Here is a 27163-nt window from a genome sequence, read left to right as displayed (position 1 = left end):
AAAGTTGTCTACATCAATCCCCTTTTATTATTTATTTTATTTATCATCTCTTGGCAGTGACACTTATCACAAGCTGCAGTGGAAAAACCCATGAACTGAAAACAAAAAGGGGGCTGTGAGGGGAAAAGGTGTCAGAGTGGAGAAGGGGAGTTTTATTTCTCCAAGCAATAACCCCTGCCATGACAGCCTCGCTGGCTCCTTCTCCACTGACAGGAAATTTCTGTAAAAGAATCATGTGGTGCTGGAACACAAAACTGCAGAGGTTCATATATGAGACAGTCTATAGGTCTGACATGGGACCAGCAAACCAAGTCAAAAGCCCAGTCCTCTCCTCTGCCTTCCAAATACTAAAATCTTAGAATGTGACAGAAACCTGTTGACTCTGACCAAATTTAAATTATGCCAATAGAAGCCAAAGAAGCAGAACACCTAACACTTGCAGAAAAATGAGAAGCTCGGGACTTGCCTGCTTCACAGAGTCTTCTGAAAGATTTTATCTTCACAAAACCAGGCAGAAAATCCTGAGGACCACAGAGGGGCAATGGATTTATGAGGTCTGAGAATCCTCAAACAAAGAGGTAGTTGAGCCAGTTGATTTTATTGTTTTATCCTTGAAAGCTTAAATAATAAAAAATTTAAAAATAAAGCAGAGCAAGCACCTACTAGAAAAGCAGTGTCAGTATTGTCCTTTAGGCATGTTTCTCTCCACACCTCTGGAAAGTTGTCTGGCATTTGACATAATTGGGAGGAAGAATTTTCTCCCCTGGCAAAGTCAATTAACTTCACTATATTTGTATCATCTGTCAGAGCTGAATCTGCTCCCTTCTTCAAGTCTGACACAAGCTCCTACACCTCCTTGACAGATCAAACAGCTTATATAGAAATTGCTGTGCTTTAAAGGGAAGTTCCATGGCTATGTCAAGTAAAAAGCTGCAAGACAAGAGGTGAGTGATTATTCTATTAGTATACACTCCCCTGGAATATTAAAATACAGCCTAACTTTGTACTGAAGTTTAACCTCTTTCAGGCAATTTGCTATTTCATTATGAAACTCCTTTAGTCTTCAATCACCAGAAACATCTGTAGAAAATTAAAGTAGGTCTTTTTCCTGCTCTGTGCTCTTAACTGCTTAATTTCTCGTACTATTAAGATATATAAGCTCCTTGCTGTAACAAGAAATGTAAGAAACAGTGTGGGCCACTGCTTTAACATACAGCCATAAACAGGTATATGCAGGTTTATGCATTGAGTGTTATAACCAAGCTTTTTATCTTAAGGCTACATAAAATATTAGTGCTCTGTGAAACACCATTCAATGTGATGCCACTAGATTGCATGTCATGCCACTCTTTGGCATCGTAAGTCAATTGCCAGATCTCATCACATTTTATAAGCATTATAGCTCAGGCCCAAACCCACCTCCCATTAGCTCCAATTTAATATTTGCTGTACATCAATGTATGAACCTCGTAATTAAAGGCAGCAGAGGAGAGAAGGGTAACACACACAACGTGCTTAATGCAGTTCTCCAGTTAAAACATGAGCACAAAGCAGCATGGTGGGTAATGCAGGAATGAAAACACTTCTCTACTGAAATGCCTTTCCTCGTAATCAGCTCTTAAAAGCAGCCAGACCAGTAATGCAGCTCTCCCAGGTGGCAGCCAGGGACTGAGAGCACTCACTGGATGCAGAACTGAGAAAAAACACCGAGGTCTCTGTGGACTTACACTCCACAGATTTTATGTCCCTGAGCAGCAATGAAGAGCACATCACAGAAGAAAATGTCACTTCTGTCTAGGGCACAGACCTATTCTGAAGTAAAACACCAAACACTCTGTTGAGAAAGGGGGTTTGGTCCAATAAAATCTCTTTCCTACCAGAATCAAGCTGCTGTTTGTATTGAGCTGGTGGAGCAGTGCATCACCTCTGACAGGCTGTTGATGTGATTGAAGGGAGAGAGCACAGGACTGTATTGATCTCTCAGCAGCAGGGCCAGCACTCCATGGAGCTCACTTTGAAGTAGCCCCATACAAGTACTGCATTATCTGCCTCGCCAGCGCCAGGCAGGTTTTCAAAGGCTTAAATAATATTATGGCACATAAATCTACTAAAGGCTAACCTGATGCCCTTTGTGAGTGAGAACTTCTTGTACTACAAAGGTTCTACCAGTTGGAGCCATGGAAGAGCAAAAACCACAGGGGAAGCGGAGCTGGCTCTTCCCAGACCACCTCTGTGCTACTCCAGCACAGGCTGAAGCACACGTGAGCCTGGGCTGCCCTGAAAGCCATTTCAAATATAGCCCCACACACAAACTTTACCATGAGTTTTGCAGGATTTTCCTGTAACTCTTTATGGAGGTTAAATCTGTATCAATGCAAACTCCTCCTTTTCTGTACAGAAAGCATTCTGTTGTTTTAAGGAAAATAATCTGGTAATATTTCCAGAGGAGTCCTGTGGGTCATCTTTCTGACTTAGCTGCCCTTCTGCATCAGAACTATTATCCCTCAACCCCCTGGACTACAAAAGTTTCCATTGTATGCCCTGTCCATTTAATGCACTGCCACTGAAAATATCCTACAGTGATCTACGGATTGAAGCAATATTGATCTCAAATTTCTTCACCCCAAGAACTAACACACCCCTCAGTGACAGACCCCAATGAAAAGTACAAGCTCACCTTTAGCTTTATAATAAAAGCAAGCAGTAATTAATTTTTTAAGTACCATATTCAAATTAGTTTTCATAGGTGCTATCAAAAAAAAAAAAAATTAAGCATGATTTACACTGATAGATCTTAAGAAGCAAGTGTAAATGGGGATTCATCATCCAAAGAGGTATTTTCCCTGCAGGGATCTCATTTTATCCTAGTGATTCTCAAAAACTTTCATCTACCATTTGAAAGAAAACATAAAAGTCACCCATTGCAGAATGTACATCTGTCAAAAAATCTGAGGGGACTGGGGAAATGGGTAAATTATTCAAATTAATCTGTGTAGCACTTACTAACATGGACTTTTTCCAGTTAGAGACAGCTTAACAGCAAAGGTCACACAGGCAGGAGCTAAGAACAGCTCACACAAACAGAGCACCACAAATTAATTAATCCTGGAAACAACACAGATAATGGTGCCTGACTTACAAAACCTGATCTCTGGTTTCTTCTGGAGGTAAGGAGGAGGGTACAGACACAAAATAGTATCGAGTTAGAGGAATTCAGAATTCACCCTGGTTTTCTGCAGTGAGTTCTGAGTGTTACCTTCTCTTTTCTGGGGCAAAACACTGAGCTTCACTTGTACTTGCTGAAAAACTCACTGCAGACCTGCAGACCTACAGAACACCTAATAATACAACAGCAGTAACAGCAAGGAGTTTTCACGTTGTAAATGTAAAATGATCCATAACAATATCTGCATACACACATAGGTATGCACAAACATATGCATCAATAAAATAATTCCAGGAGAAATTACAGCTTTCCTGGGCACACAGATCATCCCCTCAAAGCAGTTATTCCTGGCACCCTAAATCCTACCCTCTCCCTGGAAAAATTAATGGTACCACTGCAGTTTCTTCACCACTCTGGTGGTGAAGAGTTTTGGGGAATTCTCATCCTCCCCTATATCTGCCCTCACGATGTGGCAGCTATTCTTCTGGGAGCACCCAGAAGCACTTTTATCAGAGGAAAAGCAAAATGTTTGGAAATGGCTCATTAAGAGAGAATTTAACCAATGAGTTTATGCATAAGTTAGAGAAAAGGTGAAGGGAATCCAGGAACATGCATGCTTATTTAGATGTGTTTTTCATATTCAAGAGATTCTGATAAATTTAGCATGTCTTCTGCATGTTTTTTGGTTTGTTTTGTTTGTTTATTTGTTTGTTTTTACATCAGAAGTATTTTAAAGCCTCTCCTTTATTTGTATTTCTTGCTCTTCATACTGTTTTTGCTTTCTAAAGGAAACTGGCAGCTGAAATGGTGTTCTAAAAACAAGTCACAAACATTTAGCAGTGTTGCCATTTCAAACACCAGGCTCAGCTGAAACTGCCGTGTGGTAAGACGATGCTGTTTCAGCTGCTGGAGCCCTCAAAGGACAAAAAAAATCATGCTGAATAAAACCAAAATATAAGTCATGAGTCGACAAAAACTCTGGGATTTGTTGCAAATAACATCCTTCAAAGCAGCCCAAAATAGAAGATGCACTGCTTTTTGCAGACACCTGGAGCCTGTACTATCACCTCCACCCAGACACCCCAGTTTGTGTGCTTCTCTCTACTGGAAGTAGCAAGTACTTCCCAGAACCTAATGCTGATATTTCAAATCAGATATTTCCATTTTTCAGATAATGAACCAAAGCATGAATGGGAGAAAGAAAAAAAAACAAAAAGAAACAATGCATATGTGCATGAGGAAGGCATGAAATGGAGCCATACACAAGCACTGAAATCTCATCCATTGGTTAGCCCCATTCATAGTCTTTTTCTAAGGAGATAAAAATAGCATTAAAAGGAAATACATTGATTTTCTTTTCTTTTCCTGGTTTTCAATTCCCAGGGCAGACAGCCTGTAAAACCTGCTGCTGTAGTACATATGGGCAGCTGATCTGAGCAGAGAGCTCCAGGCAAGTTTTCAGCATTTGTTTTGAAATACAGGAAAATCAACCAGCAGCCAACTGCTCCCAGAAAAGCCAAATATCTGTGAGCTCAGGGATGAAGAGCACCAGCACAAGGCTCCACTGCCCACCTTCTGTCTTACAGGTAGCTGCATTCCTTTGCTCCATTTGCAAACTTCCCTGAGCCATGTGAGCACACTCCTCAATTATATGGAAGCGCCTGGGAGCACACACAGTTCATCCTTTGGGTTGCAAAAGAAAGTATCTACCCAGACTGCCCAAGGGCAGGAACATTAAAGGCACTTCTGTCAGGTCTAATCCTGTTCCCACTGAAGCACTACAAATTCTTCTGCCAGGGCTGGGAGCAGAACTGGACCTATGGGGAGCTTTTATTTATTTTTAAACCTATCACGCTCAGCATCCAAACAAGTTCAATGGGAATTTTTCAGATTAGTGTTTTGACACCAGAGCCAAAAACAAGTCAAGGAACATGTGAACTTCCTACAGCTCTTTGGAGAAGGCAGGGAAGGAGTCTGGAGGGGTTAACTGTGAGAACTGGTGAAAATGGTGAGGAAGGAGCTGCACTGAGCCATCCTTGCCAGACCTCCAGGGTCTGTTATGACACTGTCAATTGCTCAGATGTTTGTAGAACTGGGCAATTCCAATTTTGTGTGTTCTTCTGCTAGTCCAAGCTTTTCCAAGGCCTGGATAAATTGAGTAAATACAGCAGACCTAAAAAATCTACAGAGCACTTCTGGGTGAGCAGAAAAGAGAGAGGTAATAAATGCAGAATACAAAAATAACAACCTCAGTGACTGTTCTTAGACAAAAGCCAAAAGTTCAAGAAGGATCCTATGGCCCAAACTGCTCAAGGCAAAGGACTGCTCAGTCACAGCAGACTCCTGAAAGCAAACTCCCCATTGCACTCACACCTTCACAACAATACTTGCCTTGCTTCTGGGGAGAAAAAGAGCAGGATGCACCTACATCATGGAACAAGGGAAAAAATAAAAAGGCAAGATATGGTTTCCTTATTTCAGATTGTTTGCAGACTCTACATCTGTGGGACTTTTCATTCCAAAATTAACTGTGTGCTGAAGAGAGTCTGGAACAGCAGAGCCTTTATGCTTCCAAGTTTTGAGATGGCCTCAGAGTGCAAAATCTCTTCTCCCTCATTTCTGGAATAGCTTTTGACAATTAGTAGAATCAATGACCACAGAGCAAGAAGTCTGCCCAATCCATCAGGGCCTAAATGTGAAAAGAGGGGGAAGAGAGAGAACCTTCTAATGACAGGAAGGGGAGAAGAGGTGTAGAATTTTTTTGGCTTTATTCAGGAGCATTTCCTCATGAACTCTGGAAGAGAGTCAGAAAATAAAGATAGCAGCCAGCACTCACCTCCTGCATCTTTTTAAGGGAGAACTAGACAAATGCAGCAGTAGCAAATAAAGGAAACCATAAGTAACCTTCTCTGTGCAAGGCAGACACTACCCCAGTAGAGAGAGCTGGCACAAACCCAAGGTAGAGAGGCTGCTTGGTAAATTCTCAATAAATATTAAAAACACAAGTATGCTGATATCTGCATTTTTTCCGAAGTTGATGGAAAAATTAAAGCATGGGTCGATGCTCCTGAGAACAGAGGAGTCAGTAAGATTCCAGGTTTAGGGGAAAGAACAAAGGGATGGAGAAACTATTATCTTGAATCTCAATTAACGTCGACAGAGTCCGGAGATGGGAGAAAAGCGCCTGCACTGGAGCCAGGACCTCAGCACCTTTTCCACCCTTCCAGAAAGGCTCACCCAGCTTTCAGAGGTGGAGAGCAGAGGGGCCTGGAATCCAAGCTAGTGGAATGATGCCAGCAAGACATGGGACCCCCTCTTTCTACAGGTTTCACCCTCTTCTCTCTCCTCATCACAGATATACACATTGCTCCTATCGAGTCAACAAGGACAGAGGAGAAGGAAAGAAAAGAGACGACTTTTTATTTTCCACAGAAGACAGTCCTCATGATCTGTGGTGTGTATATATATATAAAAATATATATAATTTTTCTATGTATTTATATTCCTCTGCAGAGGAATAGTGGAGACCAAGTGCACAACCATCACCAGATATCATTAGGATGTTAAAGAGTCTGAAGAATTTGCTCACCTTTAGCATCATCTTAGAAGAAACACCACCAGGACAAGACCTGACTTGAGCTCTAAGCAAAAAAAGCTATACCTGTAAAAAAATCTGCATTGATGGGTCATTAAAAGCAGTGACTAAAATACCTTTTTATTTATTTATTAATTTTTTTTCTTAAAAAAAGAAATATTTAAAATACAGAATAACACAGCCACTTCCAGGACAAAAGTAACCAAGCACGACGTAGCAAGTGTATTACATCAACCTCCATAATAAATCTAACCTGCTAATATTTTCAACACTGTATGTGTTCTTGCACACTTTCAAATTACTCCAACACTATTTTAAACAAATCCTTCCACTGAAGAAAATGTCAATATATCAAAACTATTTTTTAAACTAATGAGTTTCCTTTTTATAAAGCAATTACTTTAAGTACTGAAAAGGTTTCCATGGCACTCTCCACTTTCAGCTGACAAATATCAGCAATAGCTGGATTTAAAGCAAACAAACTGAAACCCCCAAATCAGCAGTGTTTAACTCAAGGAAAAACATTAAATGTTTTTAAGCAGAAGCATTGAAAAACTTATTCTTACTGAAAGAAAAAAGTATGTACGCACACCTGCTTTTCTATCAATCTAAGCAGGAAACCCATTTCACTGCTGCATCATAAGTAGAAGAAAAGTGCTTATTAAAACATTAATCACAGTCCATTATATTCTGACTCCATGCCAGAAGTTCCCATTACATCACTGAAAATATCTATTAACCAAAACCTGATTCTGACAAGTTACAGAAGTGTAGTGTTTAGGATTTAGTAATGTAAAAGTCAGTTTTAGAAGAACAGTTACACAATTGATTTTGCAGTGGCAAGCAACTATAATTAATTGTTTTGTGACATTTATTACTGCAGTGGGGTTGATTTAACTGGTGTTTCTACTGTAAAATTATTAAAAAATTATTTCAAACTTCATCTACTTTTATTAAACACATTTATTGTGAAGGTATTTAATACCCGGGGCTGGCTAAACAATTTTAAAACGTGCTGGATATACCAGTACATGTAAAACTGTATTGTCTTGTGTAAATATGGGCCTTGTTTAGAACCACGTCTCACAGGAAATTATGCCAAATGAAAACCATCTCCCCTTCTCCTCTCCCACTGAAAAGGATTTATGTTTTTACATTTAATACCAGTTAAAGAAACAAAAATATGGTGGTGTTACCTTCAAGCCTGAGCAATAGTTCAGCTGTGAAGTCCCATTATGTTCAAACCTCTGCTTTGTTATTAGAAACACAGCCTAACTCAAATGCTTCAATTTGGAAGAGGGAGAAGTGAACAACTCAATTCTTCCTGGAAGCCTGGCACTGCAGGCTTGTTTACCTAGAACAGTCTTCAAATAACTACGAGCAAGGCTTTAAAACCAAAGCCATGAAATTGGTTCCTAAATGTGTGTACATAATCTCCAGCCAACCATTTTAATTCCTCAACCCCCTCTAAGCAGCACCACTAAGAAAAAAAGCCAGAAATAGTTATAATGCATGATAGGAAAGCCATATAATATATTTTGCCCTCTTGACCCAACATGAAGTCTCTAACTTCAAAAGGCACCTGAGATAATAACCTTTAACCTGTCCTTGGACATATTCCAATTTCAAAGATCCAAAGAGCTTCAGTCAAGGTACTTTTAGGGTCCCCCCTCTCTATCCAACCACTCCCTTCCATGCAGCAGCTCTGGTCTCATTTACCCTGAAAATCTCTGCTGTTCCAGCCATTGGGGACAGATGCACAAACAGCTGGAATGGAAGATGCCAGAAACTCCAATTCTTATGGGTGTGGAAGACTTGGATGTTTTGGGGTTTTTTTTAAGGAAACTGGGAAAAAATAAAAAAGAACACACCTGTGATGGGATACCATTAACTCTTAGGAAAAGTTCTCTGGCTCCACTTTTCCCTCCAGCGTGATCTAATCTGAGGGACCACAGGGTCAGTATCAAAATAAGAAAACAGAGACTGCCAGCCCAACCCTTAAAAATCTTGTCATCCATCATTATCAGAATTGAGAGCAGTTACATACACAGGATGAAATTTATCACTGGAATTACTGACTTTGGCAACTGACCTGCTCCTCCAGGAAGAGATCCCTCACTGCTACCACTAAGCACTCTTTGGAGAAGCTTTAAGCATTAGAAAGTCCTTCAAAAAAGCAATCTGAAGGGGGTTAAAGAATCACAAACTACTGCTTCAAAAGCTGCAGCAAGCTTCAAGCAAGACACCCCCCCTGCTTCCCTCTGCCATGTAAGGAAAGTCATAACTCACCTTTTTCAGCCATTTGATACCTGAACAAAATTTTCATTCAGAATGCTGCTTTACAAGTGTATTTAGCAGTGTCAGAGTCAAGATGATGCATCATTTCTGGCATTATTTTTCTCTTTATAGGTCTATTTTGCTGGCTGTCTCTGGCTAAATATTTTTATTTTACATACCCCCCCCTTCTTAAACAACAGTGTTGAAGGGCTTAGGAAGCCTCTCTCTCCTCCTTTCCACACTTCCTTTCCAAATTTTTATTGCAATGAATTTTTACAAATGCTTCAGAAGGCAAATTCAAATAGGATGCTCATTACCTTTCTACTTCAACTACATCTGAGACTAAATAGTTTAAGATTCTTGCATCCAAATAAACCTTCAGGAGAAAATCCCAGGGTTTTTAGACTGCCCCAGAGCAAGTCCTTGTTGTGCCATCTCTCCTGACAGCTGAGCACAGAGCACGAGCAATACCCAGATGTTGATGAAGAGGAGAGCTCAGCAATGGATTTCCATGAGCTCCCACAAACTCCATCAGGCAGACTTTGCTCATCACTGTGTTCCTGTCTCTGGGCTCAAAGAAAGCATCTGGGGGCTCTGTCCCAGGAAGAACTACAAAAACTGGAGGACACTGAGGCCCTGCTGTTGTTGAAATGAGAGATAATCAGGACAGATCTCTCCTGCACGTGTAAAACATTGTTTTTCTTGTGGCAACCACACAATTCTCAGTGCAATTATCCATCTGGCTGAGGAGCCAGAGAAAGACTCAAAAAGGGCAACTTGATGGAGTGCAGGTAAGAGGCAAGGAAGGAAAAATATAAAGAAAAGGAAAATACTGAGTATAAAAACTACTGATCTCAAATTTACCACGTCAGAGATGCAACAGAAGTCCTAAAACTTAACTTCTACCAAAATACAGCAGCTAAGGAGGAAAGCCTGTGGACATACAGAGTCACAAGAGAACCAGACTTCAACAGCAATATCAATGTAGGGGATGAAGGGAAGTATAAAAGCAAAGAAGGGCTTTCAATAACAGATAAGAACTGCCACAGACAATCAGGTCTTTTTAAGTGGCTGGTAGTAACAAGGCTTTGATTTGCTGAGACACAAAGAGCACAGAAAATAGGGCATTTGGCCCACACTGGATGCCTCCTGACACATTATAATCCATCAGCAGACAGCTTTGCCTGACACCTTTCAGCTGCCCACTTAGCAGCACTGCCTCCAAACCTGCAGAGACAGCTCAGGGTTTGCCTCCTACAAACTCTCAGTAATAAAGCCAGTATTACCATCCTAGTTTTTAAATATTTACTGCTTGATCCTGTAGCACAGTTTGCAGACAAATCTCCATTCCGTTAAGGCTCTGATATTTTTTTTTCTCTTTATATTGTAAGTATTTTAATGAATGTATGATTTAGTATTCGGCAAGCCCGCGCTACAGAAAGACTATTCTGGAATAAATGGTATAATTACATTTCCTAGAGCGACCTTGTAATCTCACGAGTATTTATTCTAGACTAAACAGCCTTACTCAGCTGCCCTGTGTCTGATTGTCGATGAAAGAAGCTTGTTTGACAACTGCTTCGAGCAGAAACATATTTTTTCCATGATTGCATGAAAAAGTAAAAAAACATTACCAGACCGGTATTCCGAGCACAGAGGCTCATGTTAGATCGATGAGTTAATTTTGAAGCCAAAGGCCAACAAAAACAATCACCATGGACATTCTGCTGTCAGGGCCAGCTTTTGAGGTTAATTTAGTGGTACACACACAGCTACAGCCAGCTTTACATGTAAGAAACTGCGTGGTATATGCAGGCTTCCTTCTTTGTTTCTTTATATATTTTCCATATTCTCTGCTTTTATAACCCTCCTGAGACCTTTTACAGTTACAGAACCCACACTATACCCACAGGTGGGCGGGCAGGAAGCAAAACTCTCCATTTCATAAGCAGTCCACTTTTAATATATTCAATTGCTAATGACCTTGACAGAAGAGCTCCATGCAAAACACCATATTCTACCGGGTGTCGTTTGAAATGTTCATAGACTTTTTTGCCAGAAAGCTGATTCCTTAAACAGTAAGATTTCAGACTTACTAAAGGCTGCACTCCTTGATTTTCATTCAGCTGGAAAAATTGGTGCTAATCTACCTCCCCCATATTAAATTTGTGTCCTTCCAAAAATCCTAAAATGAAGGTTGTAGGATTTTTGTGGAACACTAAAGCAATACCAGACAGTTTCTATATCAAACCAGGTCAAGATGGTTTACAGGCAGTTCTGTTGCCTGCCATATTCATGATTCCAAAAAAGGGCACAAGTACTTGTTTTGCCATTCATGGGTTTTTATTCAATTATTCATGATAAAATGAAGAAAAAATAAAAGCTTGTGTGGAAACTGTAGCTGAGTCTTTAAAGCAATAATCACTCCTTACCTGCCAATTCTCATTCATTAGGTATCCAATGCAAAACACTTTGCAAAAGACAGAAATCTCTCTGCTGAGGATCAGGCCCTGCAACAGGAGACTCTGGGAAATTCAGACCATATGCCTTGGTAGCTAAGAGAATTCCTGCAAGGAGTGCAGCCCTCTATGTGCCCTCCAAAGCAAGACAAGCTTCCCTTGCTCTTACTCAATCTTTAGACTCTAACTACTGAGCTTATTGAGATACTAGATTCCATTAAAAGGAGTAGAATGAATTCAGTGTTCAAAACCAATGGGCCAAAGCAGATCAAATCAGCCCTTCATTTGTGGCTTTTCTCCTTTTCCAAGATTCAAGAAGTATCTGCATACCCCAGTGACAGAGCAGATGTGAAAAATCACCTGCTATGGACTTTTAAAGCCAGCAGTTCTGTCATCCATTCAAAATCAATTCTCAGTTATTTCACTGCCTCGAACCCTACACAGACACTGACAGGGTTCTAGCAGAAGCTAATCCAGCCAAAGACCAGCTCAGCTATGCTGTAAGAATAGTTTGGAGACCATCCTGACTATTGCCTCACTTAAAAAAAAAAAAAAAATCACAATGACTGACAGCAAAGAAGTTACACGAGTCATTTCTAGATTAAGTGCCAGAACTCTACATGTGTTTCAAATTACACTACAATACTGTACAACAAAGAAATATGAAGAAATTTTCCACTTGAAGTGAAGGTTAAAAATTAAACACTAACAAAGCTCTAACAGCTATGAAACCCAACCTCATCTTAATACGAAATTTAAAATGCCTGAGCTGTCCTACCCTAGGAAAAAAAGGAATGAATCAATCCATTTGTTCATAAGAAAAAGCACAGTGGGCTAAAACACGTTCATTGTATGTACAGATTTTCACAGCACTCCCACTCTGCTTCAGTACTTACCCCGTCAACTCTTAAAATGACATTCTGTTTAGATTTAACTTTTAATTTATCAAAGTATATTACCTATCCTCATTAGATTAGTGTTCACTATTGAACTTCTTTTTCTGCATCTTATTTAAACAAAATATTAACCAGGGTGCTTCTAATAATGTGATTATACATGAAAACAAGTTGATAGATCAAAGAGAAGTCACATTTTTCCCTAAAGAAAATATTTTTGGAGCAAACCTGATTTTTTTTAATGTACACACATATATATATTCAGGTTGGATCTCTCCAAAGCTAAGTAGGCAAACACAATTTTATTTTAAGCAGACCAGGCTTGACTTGATTACAAGGTCTGCTGCAAAGAGAAATTTTTAACCTGACTTGTAAATTAACTCAATTTTATGAGAATGGCAAGGATATGACTGGCACTGTGTTGAGTATGATTCATTTTGGATTACTACAGACTGCTTCTAAACCTTGAGTCATGAAGTTTACATATCTTTACCCAAAATGCTAATCACATAAGCAGATTTTCAATTTATAGTCAATTTTTAAGTAGCTTGTGTATGGCTCTTCCCAGCTGTAAAACTCGGTGGCTGCTGTGTGGCCGCTCCTGTAAAACAGACTTACAGTTACTGTCAGGAATGTCTTTACATTCTTCAGGACCTCCAAAAAAACATCATTTGGATCCTCAGGGGCTTTTTTGTTTTGTTTTTCCTTTAGAATCAAAACTACATATCAACCATACATTTTTAAAGCAACACACTACTTTCCATCCCCATCCTGTATTATTCTTTCGTTACTTGGAATGTCAGTTTGTTATATTTTTCATTTCTTTTGTTTTCCAGTAAGAAAAATGCAGACCTCCAACCACACAAATTCAGCATATTCAGCTAAAACATCAGAAAGGAAAAAAAAAAAAAGGCAAAATGAAGAGAGACAAGCCTTTTTTGCCCATCTAAGAAAACCTCCAAGTACTGGCAGCAAGTGCCCAAGCACCCAGGTGCTCCTCGTGTTCTCTGGCAGCCACACACCTCTGCTCCCCAAAAGGCAATTCAACAGATTTGCACCAATTTGAACCAAAAGGTGACACTTCCCACTTCAGTCCAAGCTAATAGTTTGTGGTGAGAGCAGAAGTGCCAGAAGAGCCCTTGATAAGGCAGGGATCTCTCTCCAAACAATCAGCAGGCTGCCCCCAGTTCCGTGCACAAACCAACCATTGCCCAGGGCACGTCCCTGAACACCTCAGTAATTTAGAGCAGTGACAAAGCCACACAGACCCAGGGCTGTAAGTCATCGTGGAGGGACAGGCAGCTGCAGAAGCCAGCCCCAGGATGGGCATGTTCCAGTGATCCAAGACCCCATTTTCCTGCAAGGGCAGCACCACATGTTTGGGAGATGCTCTCACACATCCTCTCCCCTTTTCCAAGTCACGTTTCCATCTGACAGCTGAGACAGGCATGAGCTGGTCCTCGAGTCTGAACAACCAAAGTGACCTTCATGGGGGACTGAAGGACACAAACCCCTACACATTATACCAATCATTTGTGTTGGGGGGGAAAAAAAATCCTGAATCTTCATTATTCTCAGATTTCCAACACCCTAACAAAAAAATGCACAAGGGTGTTAATGCTTTTCTGCAGTACTTAAGGAAAAAAAGAAAATTTACATTCCCAGGGGAAACTGAAAACAAATTTGTAAGAACAATTTAAACATAAATTTCCTTATTTGCAAAATATGCAAAATCCACACAGAAGAGCAGTGGAAAAATGCAAAATCAAGTTTATGGTCTGCTCATTAAGTTTTTTGAAAAACCTAATAAGCAAATAATATAAGTCATCTTAAAAAGCATTTTTTTTAAATTATAAAAGATTCTTTACAAATGTTCTACATGACCCCATAAGTATTCACCCCTTTTCTTGCTCTTTGCTAAAACCTTCTTGCCAGCTGTGTCCTTCATTACAGCAACTCAAAAGAAAAAAATGCTGAAACCTAAAGCAGGTCTTGCAGAAGGTTAGAGACTAAGGAATATTAAAAAAAACTCATTCTACTGAGTGTTTTGAAGATTAAAAAAAATTATCTTTAAGGAAAAAAAAGTCAATAAATTACGCTACCTGAAATGAATTCAAAGTCACCAGGTTGACAATTGTCTTTGCAATAGTTCTGGCTCCAGAAACTCAGATAACAGCCTGCACATTTGAGGGAACTATTTAGCAGCAATAAATGTCAGGCTACAAAGTTATTAACAGGAAAACGAAGAGAGGGAGGGAGAAACTAAAATTAAAAAAAAAAAAAAACGAAAAAAAAGAAACAACGAAATACATTCAGAATCATAGAATGGTTTGGGTTGGAAGGGACCTTAAAGACCATGTAGTTCCAACCCCCCTGTTATGGGTAGGGATGCCACCCACTGGGCCAGGTGGCTCAAAACCCCATCCAGCATGGCCTTTTATAAGTGCAAATGAACAGGAAAGTAAAAGTCTTTAGCTGGAGAGGTTTACATTGTGCCCAGCTCTTCTGCCTCAGCCAGGCAGCTGTATGCAGCTGCCTGCACCGCCCCAAAGCAGGGACACAGGCACATTAGTTAAGCATTCATCATCAACAGGAAATGCGCATGAGTTCATATAAACACAGAAACACAAATATATAAACCAACAGCCCTGCACGGTTTGAGGTATTTCAGACACCCCATGGAATAGGGTTAGAGCTGTGCTGGCTGGGAACCCACAGCATTGATGTATTTGTTTTGGAATGGCAAACAGCCTCGGGACTCAGAGGAACTCTTCTGGTGGGCACCACCAACCCAGCCAGGCAGCCGGGCGTGAGCCTCCCCTTGCTGCCGCAGCCCTCGGCTCCTCCACCACCTCCAGAGCCAAGCCCAACAAGCCTGGCTGGTCCTGCTCACAGGAGGAAAATGGCACATTTCAAAGTGTCTCCAAGGAAAGAGACACTGTGGCATTGTTAGCAAACCCTACTCTGAATATGCTCCCACACAGACACAACTGAAGGTTTTAAAGGGTTTTGCTCTGCAAAGTGTTGGGCTGCCTCAGAACTGGCGCCACTAAATGCAATGGACATAGAAGAGTGTTCCTGATGGATTTGGATACCAGCATTCATGGGGCACAGGCAAAGGGAATCCTCCCTGCACAAGCCATCTTTTTCTTGTTTGTAATGAGGCTGAGGGGGCCTCCAAGCCCCTCTCACACTGGAGGTCCCTCACAGCTGTGCTCCATCCAAACAGGTGGCCAAGGCTGAGCCAGGCTCTGCCCAAGTTTAAACTCCTAATTAATACTTGGTTGCAGAAGCTTGATACCAGATAATAAAAATTAAAGGCAGCAGGAGGACACAGAAACAATAAAAATGGAGACAGCCTCACTTCCAGACAGTTTTCACTGTCAGTTCTCACTTCAGTTTTCTGAAGCACCATTAGGTTGCTTATTTACCTTATTAAGTCTATCTACCTCTGTCATTTCCTGGATGAGATACAACTTCTCCCATGCCAGTGAACTAGATGGGATTCCTGTTTGGATTTCAGTGGTCTCCCAAACTGCACACTAAATTGCCTCTACTTTGTTCAGTACTTTGTGGCCTCAGTTTTCCCAGATTTCCCAGCCAAATGTAAACTGTTATTTTTTTTAAGTCTTTCTTGCCTTGCCAGGCTGAACATTTTTTCTGCCATGTAGTTTTCCAGGCACTGGAAGTGCTCATGACCTTGAGGGTCAGGCCATGATGAGCTGGGTGACACTCCCCCAGTAGCTACCATTTTCAGGTGGCATTTCAGCTACAAACACATCTCTAGAGAGCAGACACATCATTCCTGGACTTCCTAACCTCCCTTACCCAGGCACAGAAGGCTCCCAAACTCCCTTTCAAACATGGATGCACACCACAATGCTGCCAAGCTGCTGGACCAACCCCACATTATATTTTTTGACAAAGTTAAGCTCTGTGCTTCATTTCTCACAAACACAGTTTGACTGTAGACAGCAGTCGACAAGTAAATCTACCCTTTTCCATGGCAAACAGCCCAACTTTAATATTTTTACTGGCTTACAGCTTGGTAAATTAAGCCCCAGATTTTTTATTTATTTATTTTTTAATACTGTGCAACTGAAAATGAACAGCTACTTCACTACAACTGCCAAGGACAACCTTAAAAACACTAATGCAATCCAGTCCAGCTCTCAATAGATCTATAAAGGCAAGAGGACCAAAAATTTCAGCTTATCCACCCAAACAAAATGTTGGTTGGGCAGGAAGTCTGATATTTCATTAAGACCCCTAAAAAAAAGGGAAAGAAAAAAAAGATCCCTGGCAATCTGAAGATGGTAACAATCCCGGATTTAATGCCATAAAATGGGAATTAAAATGCACTGATTTACTTACCCCAGCCTTCCCAACATTTCAGGCTCTGGAACTTGTGGTCCATATGTCTCCACTTGCAGAGGCTGATATTCATACAAAGTTTCCTCTAACTTTTGAATGGGAGCTAATGAAATATGCTGACCCTGTTGGAAAAAAAAAAATAAAAAGTAAAATATTGCTACATATAATCAAGGTCATGGTTTTGTTTTGACTTTTTTTATATGCAGTGTAAGAACAAGCATTAACTTGGTCCAGACAAACACCCTCCCACTAAGAGCATACTGTTCACTATATCACTCATTTCTTTGTGATTTACATTTTTTTACTGGGACCTACAGATTGGAAGTGATGTTTCATCAACTATAATTGTTTGGACAAGAATGAAAGGGGGAAGAAGCTTTAGTCAGGGCAAGCTTACCATTAGAAAGTACAGCTGCTTCCAGTGTCACTAGCAAAATTATTATTAGGCACTAATTTCATTTATCTGAAGTACTATCAAACAAATGTCTCTGAACAACCCTACTTGATTCTCTAATCAATGATTTCCTGAAAGCCCTAATTAGAAAGGGAAGCCACTTTCCTTTCTCTCCACAGGCTTTGTAAGCTCCCATACATAATGGCTCTCAAGATAGACTTTTACAGAGCAATACAATTAATTCATTCAGCAAATTCCCATTTGTTTCATAACTAAAAATACAGAAACACACAAACATTAAGCTTTCACTCCAGATGGTACTTTTGCAAGACCTTCAGACTGCTGAGAAACAGCAAGACATTTCCACACCCCTCCCCTCCAAGTCCCTATCACTCGGAGCTCTCACAAAACAGGAGACTTGTGGCTGGGAAGGAGGGGGTCAGGAGGATATGAGATAGAGCCAAAGTTAACAGATGTTGCTGCGTGACATTCTACACTGATTTGTTGATCTTTCACACAGTTTCAATTTTCTACTGTATTCTATGGTGCTCACAAAAATTAGCAGCAGCAGCAAAAAGACAGAGCACCGTGAGCTGCCCCAAAACAGCCTGGCTTTCCCTGTAGAAATTGAGTTTCCCATCTGCAGAATGCAGGAATTTAGCAAAGTAGTAGTATTGTTTTTGTAGACATTTTGTCTGAAACAGGAGATGGGAAGCTTTCCATGGTGTAATGCCGTGTATAAGCCTGGCTCCCACTGGTGATCACTTACTGAGCTGAGCTTCCCTGGGGCCACTCCTTTGAGCATCTACTCCCTCAAGTGGAAAATACAGGCTCCTAATGTGGGACACCGGGTTAAAATTAACTGAAGAGGGGAATGAAAAAGTCTGGAGAAGGGGAAAGCTGTTAATTAAATTTGTGGTTGAAGACAGTGACCTTTCTGAATTTGGAGCAGAGATATTTTTGTTTAGGGAGCTGCAGAAAATAGCAAAGAAAACTGAAGACGTAAGTCCTTGAGAAGTGTTATCGTGGATCTAAGGCGATCTCTACGGAAATATCAGCAGCTCAAGTTTTCCATTGAAACAGTCCCTGTGTGTGTGATGAAAACAGAGTTTTAGGCTTTTTCTGCACTGCCTGGGGGACTGGAGAGGCCACTGCTGACACTGGTATGGAGACAGTGTCCTGGAGATGAGATGTGAAAAAAGTTCTCTAGACAGCCACGCACCATTCCAACTCTCATGGCCAGCACATTTATTTCTGTGCTATGAACTATTGCTGCAACATTTTTAAAAAGTAGGAAAAGAAAGGTTAAAATTTAGCTTTAATCACACTTCATGATATTTTAGGACATTAAAGCAGGGGTTTCTATTTTCCTAGAAGTTGTCAATTTACAGTCTATCCAAGTTTATTAAAATACAGTAGTTTGTAGCTACATTTATGTGGGCCTCTTACACCCATTGCAAGAGGGTAATACTTAAATAAGACTCTTATATTTGAATTTTTAGCAACATCTTTGTCTCTAACCAAACCAAATGGAAAGTCATACCCATGTTTTACAGATGTACAACCTCATCTGGTGAGTGAAGAGTCTCACTCTTTTCAAATCCAAATTTTGTTCCAGCCATAGAAAAGAAATTTCAGTTTTGGGCAAAGATCAAAACCATGGTAAATACTTTGGGAAATTACTTCTGTGCAGAAAAAAGGAGAATCTCAGATTGCAGGCACCCCATCCCTTGAGGACACCACCAGAACAGCTGCTCACTGTCAGCACAGTTGCCACTGATGCCTTCCTGACACTTTGTTAATGAGAGCAACTTCTGCCAGCATTGGCCAAGAGACACAGGAAGGCTCCCAACACATGGACTGGGATCATCACTGCCTTCCTTCCCCACTACCATTTATGCTGCTACAGATGTCCACCTCTGGAAGCTCCTGGGAGGACAAGATGAAAATGTTTCATTTGTTTTCCCCTCTTTGTGGGGTTCTCAAGGTGCCTGAGGTCACAAGGGATCATGATGGTCATTATCTCCCAGATGACCAAGCAGGAACCGTAAGGGAGCTGCCCATGAATGGTGGGAAGGCTGATTGGTCAGCACCCCAGGGGCATGGGGGGCACAGGGATCATGGGGAAGGACTTCTCTGTGTGGAATTGCATCAGCAACTCACTGTGGTGGCCTGGAGAACAGCAGAATGTCAGAAGAGGAGCTGCATTATATACATTGTCCCCCCTTGAGCTGGTCTGACATCGTGTCCAGCACAGGCCAGGACATTTTGTGTTCCTGTATGAAGCCCAAGGACTGGCAGTTCAGCCAAAATACCTTCTTTTGAAAGGCATCCAATCTAGATTTAGACAGATTTCAGATCATAGAGGTACAGGCACATCCCCTAGGTAAGTTGTTGCAATAGTTAATTATCTTCACCATTAAATACTGGCAGCTCATGTCTGGTTCATCAGATTGACCCTCTCCTCTGTCTTTCTCACCTCTCTCATGGGGCAAGGTGCAATTATTAGGAACCAGGATGGCATTTGCATGGCAAAATGACTGCATTGGTTTGTGTGTAGCCAGCAGATCTGCACCTCAAGGATGTATGATATGCAGCTGTATGAGACAGCTCATTTGTTTTTGTTTCCCAAAATCACAACTTTAGCTGAAGTGCTTTGTCAATGTGGATTACATTCCACTTAGCAATGGGTAAAAAGCCCCATGATCAGCTGTTGTTCCTGCCCTTTGGTTACCTGGCCTTTAGGCTACTGAGCTTACAGACTTTGAAATTGTTTAGCCCTACACAGGTTAGTGAGGTCCCAGAACTGGGTATGGCCCAGACTGGTGCAAAAGGCTAGGATGCAAACCAAAACCATTGCCTTTCCTATTTCCACTGCTGTTGGGATAAACTGACTCACAAAAAAACCTTGTTGAAGTTAAAAGGTTTCATTTGACCACTATTATCTCAGTTAAGAGCCATTTGACCAGAAGCATCCCACTTTGTCTCTCTGTCCCAAGTGGTCCCTAACCACTTCATAACAGACTGGTAATAAAAGCGAAGCTGCTGTGTAACTTAAGAGACACCACAACAGACAATAACTGTTACTTCGGTCTTACACAGCACTTTTACAGATCCAAAACCCATTTCTAAGCTATGAGGTAAGACTTTTAAATTTCCTGTATTCCACCTAGACAGTCAGCTTTACCTCTTTCCAGCAATAGGAGGTATTTATCAGCATGATGAAACCAAAATGAAAGCAGTGGGACCAAGGTCCTTCTTCTGCATTGCTTTCTCCTGACAAACCTAAAATCTGATGTGGTCATGGGTAAGTATTTCTAATTCCCCTTGGATGCTGTAATGTTTGTGTAAAAGAAGCTGACAGCATCCAAATGAAGACAGCAAAGGCTTCCAAGAACACAGACAACACTTTTTCCTGCCTCCTCTCCCTCCCACCCCAATCTTCGCAGCATACGAGTGTTTTCCCTGGGATTATTTTAGGCACCAGAGCTGTCTATTACATAGTGGAATGTATGGAACCACAAAACATGCTGCTAATTAGAAGGAAGGCATTTGCTTATCCTGAGGACTTTGTTTATATAAAAGCCTGCACAGCAATGGATTTGTGAGCAACTGACATTCTATTCATGTGCTGTATGGGTTCAGATGAGAGACATACAGGACTAAATTGGGAGGGGGTTGAATAATGTCTTTGTATTAGAAGTAAAACTGACTCGCTGATAGACTGTTTGAGACAACTATCAGCTGAAAAAGAAACAAAAGCAGTGGCCAGTTTTGGTTTCAGATTGTGATACAACATGGCACTAATAACAGAAAAGCCATGGATTACATACAAAGAACTGCCCCTGCAGTAACAAGGAGCTTACTTTAAACAAAAACAACACTCTTTCAGGAACAATCATGGCTATTAGAACATCAAAATTATAGTTTTTCACTGCACCTTTCACACAGGTTTGGGGAGGGACTCTTGGCAGATGCCAGGTACATCAGTATTTGCCTGCTAGTAGAATGAGGTTATTTTAGCACAGAGTACAGAAATATCAGCTCAAGTTGCAGCGTTCACACTTCTTCCTGTCCTGCCCTCTCTCCCTGTCCGTATCTCCAAAATGACACTGCCTTCCTCCACCTCCTTCCCTCGGCAGCAAAAAGAAACAACTGACAGCCTTCCCAGAAATCTTTCAAGAGCAAAGGAGGAGGAGAAAGGAGACTCAGACCAAAAATGCACTAGTAGGGGAAAGAGAAGGAACAGCCATGCCACAAAAACATCTCCAGGCAAGAGACAGAAGCCAGAGACTGGGGTCAGTAAAACTTGTCCAGACAAGGCAAGTTTCTGTACTAGCAGTAGCTGGAGTAGTTGATGGAGCCAATCTTTTTGCCTTTTAAATTTCTCTCTGCTTAGGAACTTACTCAGCTCTGCTATCAGCACACGTGAGAGAACAGAAACAGCGACATTCACGCTACATCTCAATGTTATTTTTATTTAACCCTTTTCACTGTCAGGTCACTCTCCTGAGCCTGGCCAAAGGAGACAAGGAGGAACCAAGGGCTGTGGAATGCCAGGACATGATGCTGCTAAAACACATCCCCAGCACTGCTTCCATTGTACATGGCAGGACAGAGAGGTTAACAAAGACCCTTTTAAACACACCATCATCTGAGCGTGCAATTATCCAAATGCTTTCAAGCGAACATTAAAACAAAACTATAAATTCCATGAATTTTTCAGTATAAGCAGTCTTAGGAAAGCATTTTACTGTTAAGCTCGTAACAGAATTCAGCTTTTGAAAAGATTTCATGTTAACACAATTTCTTACAGATATCAATGCAAATATCTTTGGCGATGTGTTGTGAACCAGAAGTTGGGTTGTTGTGGATTTATTCTCCCCCTCCAGCTTCCACCCTCTCAATTCACTATTGACAAATCCATGTCAGCAACGCTAATGTGGCCTTCTGATTCTGATTAACTACTTTGACTACAGTAATACTCAGGAAAAGGAGAATGAAACTGATAGATTTGGAGGGCTCAGTTAATATTATTTTAACCTTTACCCTCTCTGTCTTCCACAGCCTTTTTAAATAAACACAAAGTATGTCAAACTAAAATGTATAATTCTATTCATTGGCCTAAAATTCCTGTGCCAGTGAAGCTTTTTCGAAGACTTAAATACCAAATGTTCTCTCTCTGCTCTTGAAAAAGCAACAATAAATCTAATTTATTTACTTGATTATGAGAAGTAAAAGATTATGAGGATATTTCAGAAGCAAAACTGAAAGAACAAATGACCTGACAGAAAGCAACAGAACCATATTAAGATTTTCTGTTGATCTCAAAACCAGAATCTGACCACAAATGGCAAGATCAGAGATACAAGATTGCCAACCCCGCTTCTCTGTGTGGTAGATGATTTCAGACACCTAATAACAATCTCCCTAAATTTAGACCTTTTTTTTCCCTCCATAGTAACTTAATTTAATTTTCAAATGCCAAAACAGATTTAAAAGATGTGCTTTCTTTAGGAATGACAGAAATAAGCCAAGAGATCAACAGCACTGAAGAAGCTATTAACAAAGACAGTCAGATATATGTAATTTGTTACACAAACAGTTACCTGGAAAATTAACCACGGACTAACATGGGTTAAATCACACCATTAGTTCTACTTGCCTCCAAAATTTTCCTCTACAACTTTCTGACATAAGTAATTACCTGACCAGACTTATCTTTAAGCTCCTGCCAAAAAGCCCCGTTTCTCTAATCTGCCAGAAGAAAGCCTGTGTCCATCTAACAAGCCGAAATACAATTCTGCTGGGTCAGAGCCAGGGCAGGATTTAGTGCCTACTCTCTTCACAGAAAAGCCCGGTGCCCTTTCCTCATGCCCATGGATTGCAGCGCCTGCTCGGGACTGTCCTCTCCAGCACTGCCTGCTGCAGCCCAGGCAGGATTCAGGGGATAGTCTGGATGTTTGCTGCAACAAGTCACTCTCTTGTTTTCAGCAGAGACCCCAGAGTTCTGGCAGGATCTGCCAAGCTTTCCTCAAAATCCCCACCACCGTTCAAAGGATAGCCCAGTACACAAGACAGCATTACTTCAGGGAATGAAGAATTAAAAAACAACATCATTTTCATGTCACTAATAAGCCCACGGGTCACACTCCTGGTTTTCAGCACTGGTTTCTCAATCTTCCTCCCAACTCTGTCTCAGCTCCTAAGAAATTAGTTCTGTGCATGTCACTGTGCCAGACACGGCTCAATTGCTTCTGCTCCTTTTGTTCTGTGCCCAGGACCTCTACCCTGCACTCGGTGCCTGTTTGGCCACCTTCAGCTGGACTGGAGAGCCATGCCATGAGCTGGCTGCTGAGGGGCATTTGGACACCCTGTGAATGCCAGTTACATTTGCAAACCTTACTATCAGCTCGTGTATTGTTTTTTCCTACAGCGGCTTTTACAGGACTCTACATGGCCCTTCTCAGGGTATAGCTGCAAGTTCTTCCCATTTCCAGAGAAATGTTTCATTACAGGTGACTTAAAGTCCATGTTCTCTTCACTTTGTTTCACCAGTCCTCAGTGTGCTATGTTGGTAATACAGCACACTAAGCAGAACTAAACAAACTTTTGTTGCATCTCTACCATCAGACTTCTGGAGCCTTGGTCATTTTGGTTTGGCTATCAACAAAGCACAGTATCAACTATCAACAATAGCCAGTCTAATTACAGGATTTAAGGCTTTAATATAACATTGTTTTAAATACACACATTTAAGACCTAATTTTTCAAGGGACATGAAGTAGAAATAAATGGCAAATGTCAATTTGTGTATCATGAACAATGAGAGAGGGACAGACACAGCAGTGGAGGTCAGAGCACAAAGCATTGCTCATCAACCAGCAACAACTGCCTGAGTCTCTGCACAGGTGACTCTACTGGTGCTCCTACTTTGCTCAACTAAAGCTGTGTGTTACACTGTTATGATCCCTCTATTATGCAAGAAAATTATCTAGGATTTCCTGGAGAACAGTGGAAACTGTAAAAACCAGCTGCTGTGTTGGAAGAACAGCAGCTCATAAAGACTCATACATCACTGTACTCCATTATCTGCTCTTTCCTGAAATTCTCTAAAGCAGCTTCCCCCATCCAAACAGCCACAGCTCCACAATACTGTTTTTGAGGAATGCAAAGTCTGATGGATGTTTAAAAAGAAACACTGCTTAAAATAACAAAACCAAACAGAAAGCTGATCTCAGACTGTAGAAGATGAGTAACTCTGTGCGTGTGTATGGAAGTCAGAGATATATTCCCTGTTTTACTGAGCATCCAGCCTAGACCCAGATAAATGTTGATAAAGATGCAGAACATCACATTCAGTATGGCTTATATCTGCCTGATAAAGGGAAGAAATAAAGTGAGATTCCTTGAATAGCTAGATTTTAAGGAGGGACTGCTAAAGGTTGATGATCGTCTGGCAAGAGAAAGCAAGGAAGTTTTTATAGCAACAGACACAAAAAAAAAAATAAAATATTAAGAAAAGGACAATAAAGGAAGATGAAAGGAAAAGCATGAATAGAATACAAAAACAGGAAGGGTGAATTATTAGAAACAGGCAAAAAGATAAAAAGAAGGAATTCAGAAAAACTGAAGTCTAAACTTAAAAAACTAAAAGTATCAGACGTTAGAAGTACATGATACATTTTCACAATATTCGTGGGCTGTATTTAGTAGAACATTTTAAATGAAAATTGAAAACTGTTAGCAATATATTTAGAAATTATTACTTAAAGTAAAAGTAGTTTATTTCTAGTCTTTTTCCATTTGTATGCAGGGCACACAAGTAAACATGAACCAACTATTCCAGGACAGGAGGGGACCCACTGCGAACAACACACACTTCACGGCACTGCTTTGAAAATGCACATTAATTGTTTCAAACTAAACAAAGAAACTCCCTGGGGCAGAAGAAACTGCATTTTTAATCTGCATAAAATTTACTTTTTTCCTTCCAGAGAGGTTCCATTTCTTTGCATGCAAGTTTCCATCGATGTTTTAAGTGGGTATAACAAGATGATGCTTAAATCTGAACCACAGACACATGACATTTTCAAATTGTGTATACTTACTTCCCATGGTACCTGAATTTTACCAGTCCTTTGGACAGGATTCACAGAACTTCACAGGACCAAGAAGCCTATTTGTAAACCTTGCCTGATCCTGAGAGAGTTGCAAAAAGTCCTCCTACGAACGAACTACTGTGGCCTGCTGCATTGCCCTGGTTTGAGTGGCTACAGCTTCCTAACTCCTTGAAACACCACCAGAAATATCTAAGGCATCTTTAACACAAAGAAAAAGGAATGGTTCCTCCCATGAAAAATCTACAATCTCAGAAAAAAATAGAAGCTGGCAGCAAAAACAGATAAAAGCACGTGGCAATTTCACACTCGGTCTCTGAAAAACCATATTTATCTGTTTACAAAATAAAAAGATGCATCATCTGTTTCATCTTGTTAACTGGTTTTGTTGTGAACCCTTTTGCTAAAACACTTGTATTCAAATCTTAAAAAAACAAGTGTTGCCACAGATTCTGAAAAAGGAGACTGCCGTGAAAGCAACTGCAGGACAAACATTGCATTTCGAGCAAGTTGGAGGAATGTCTGAGTATTTCCTGCTATAGGTTTACAACAGAGAGTTTTGCCTTAAAAACAACCCTTCCACTGTAGAAGGGAAGATCTGGCACAAGTACTGGATGGAGCCACATCAGCAGAGTGCCCTGACATTTAATAAGACCCAACAGGGGAAATGCATGGCTCAAAGGCAGCGTGCTGGATCAGGGATTGCACTGACATCCCAGGCCATGGCCACCAGCTGCTGCTTGGGAAACCACACAAACAAGCTGCATTCCCAGAGAAAACAAGCATCAAGAAGATTTGTTAATCAAAGGACTAATCATATAGGAAGGTCTTCATTTCTTTGAATTTCACATATTATTTCCAATCAGTAAAATATGTACCAGGCTCTCCACAGAGGATGCAAATGCTTACCCTGGCTCAGGGCAGCTGCTGCTCTGAGAAACAAACCAACATAAGCTGATCATTTGAATCCCCTTAAAACTCTTAGTATTAGACTAAATAAAGCACAGCAGATCTTACTACAGTTTTACAAGCCATGATGAACATCTTTGTGCACTTAAAAACTATTATTCAATTAACTTTACCTGTGAGCTTGGGGAGGGGAAGGGTGCACGAGGGGGGAAGAAAATAAAATACAAACTCCTTTTTTCCTAAACTCTGAAAATAGTTCAGGGTCCAAATCCCTATACAAGAAGCAATAAAAATAGTTTGGTTTCTGGTAGCAATAACAAAAATGAGGGCAAGATTAATTCTTACACTTTTATGGCAAACAATCTAAAGCAGATGTTTGAGAATAAAAGCGAGATGTCAAAGTAGTTAAAAAGCGCTTTTCAAACTCAAACACAACGAGACAACGTACAGCTTTATGTGCTTATATAAAACCCTAAATCATCTCAATTAGTTTCCACCCTTCACCCTTCTCTAGTCTATGAAGCTTCACAATTACCAAAAATGCTATATTCAAATCCAAACCACCACAGATTGGTGTCTCCTGAACAAAAGCACATGCAAGTGAGCTTTGCTGATTAGAGATCAGCTACTGAACCTGGAGCCTTATGAAGAGAAATAGGTTTTCCTGGGTTGAATATCCAGGATCTCTGGAATAAAGTCCCTGTCTTCAGGAAACAGAGCACACTTTAAAAGGTACCTAAAAAAAGTTCAGAGTGTATTTACATTTCTGCAGTTTTGAGACAGAGATCAAACCTCACATTCTAAGGTCAAAATCAACATAAGCATTCCTCAGAATCAGACTTCAAATGGATATTTGAAGTTATCTGCACTTTCTTGTTTGCGAGTTCGAAGAATTGCTGATCATAAAGCAAATTTTAAGATATTAAATCTTTCAAGGAGAGATTTCACAAAAATGATGTGTGTATGCAGGAGA

General features: G+C 40.6%; 1 protein-coding gene across 2 annotated transcripts in view; it reads right to left on the bottom strand.

The window, feature by feature from the left end:
- MNAT1 (MNAT1 component of CDK activating kinase) overlaps window positions 1-27163 on the bottom strand; it is a 117743-nt gene that overhangs the window by 18224 nt on the left and 72356 nt on the right. For both annotated transcript variants that reach the window (XM_053945558.1, XM_053945559.1), the window contains exon 7: window positions 16768-16889. In XM_053945558.1, coding sequence (XP_053801533.1) covers window positions 16768-16889 — 122 coding nt within the window. The remainder of the gene's footprint in view (window positions 1-16767; window positions 16890-27163) is intronic.

The sequence above is a fragment of the Vidua chalybeata genome, chromosome 6, assembly GCF_026979565.1.
Source record: "Vidua chalybeata isolate OUT-0048 chromosome 6, bVidCha1 merged haplotype, whole genome shotgun sequence".
Lineage (NCBI taxonomy): Eukaryota > Metazoa > Chordata > Aves > Passeriformes > Viduidae > Vidua > Vidua chalybeata.
This window is presented reverse-complemented; position numbering and strand designations above follow the sequence as displayed.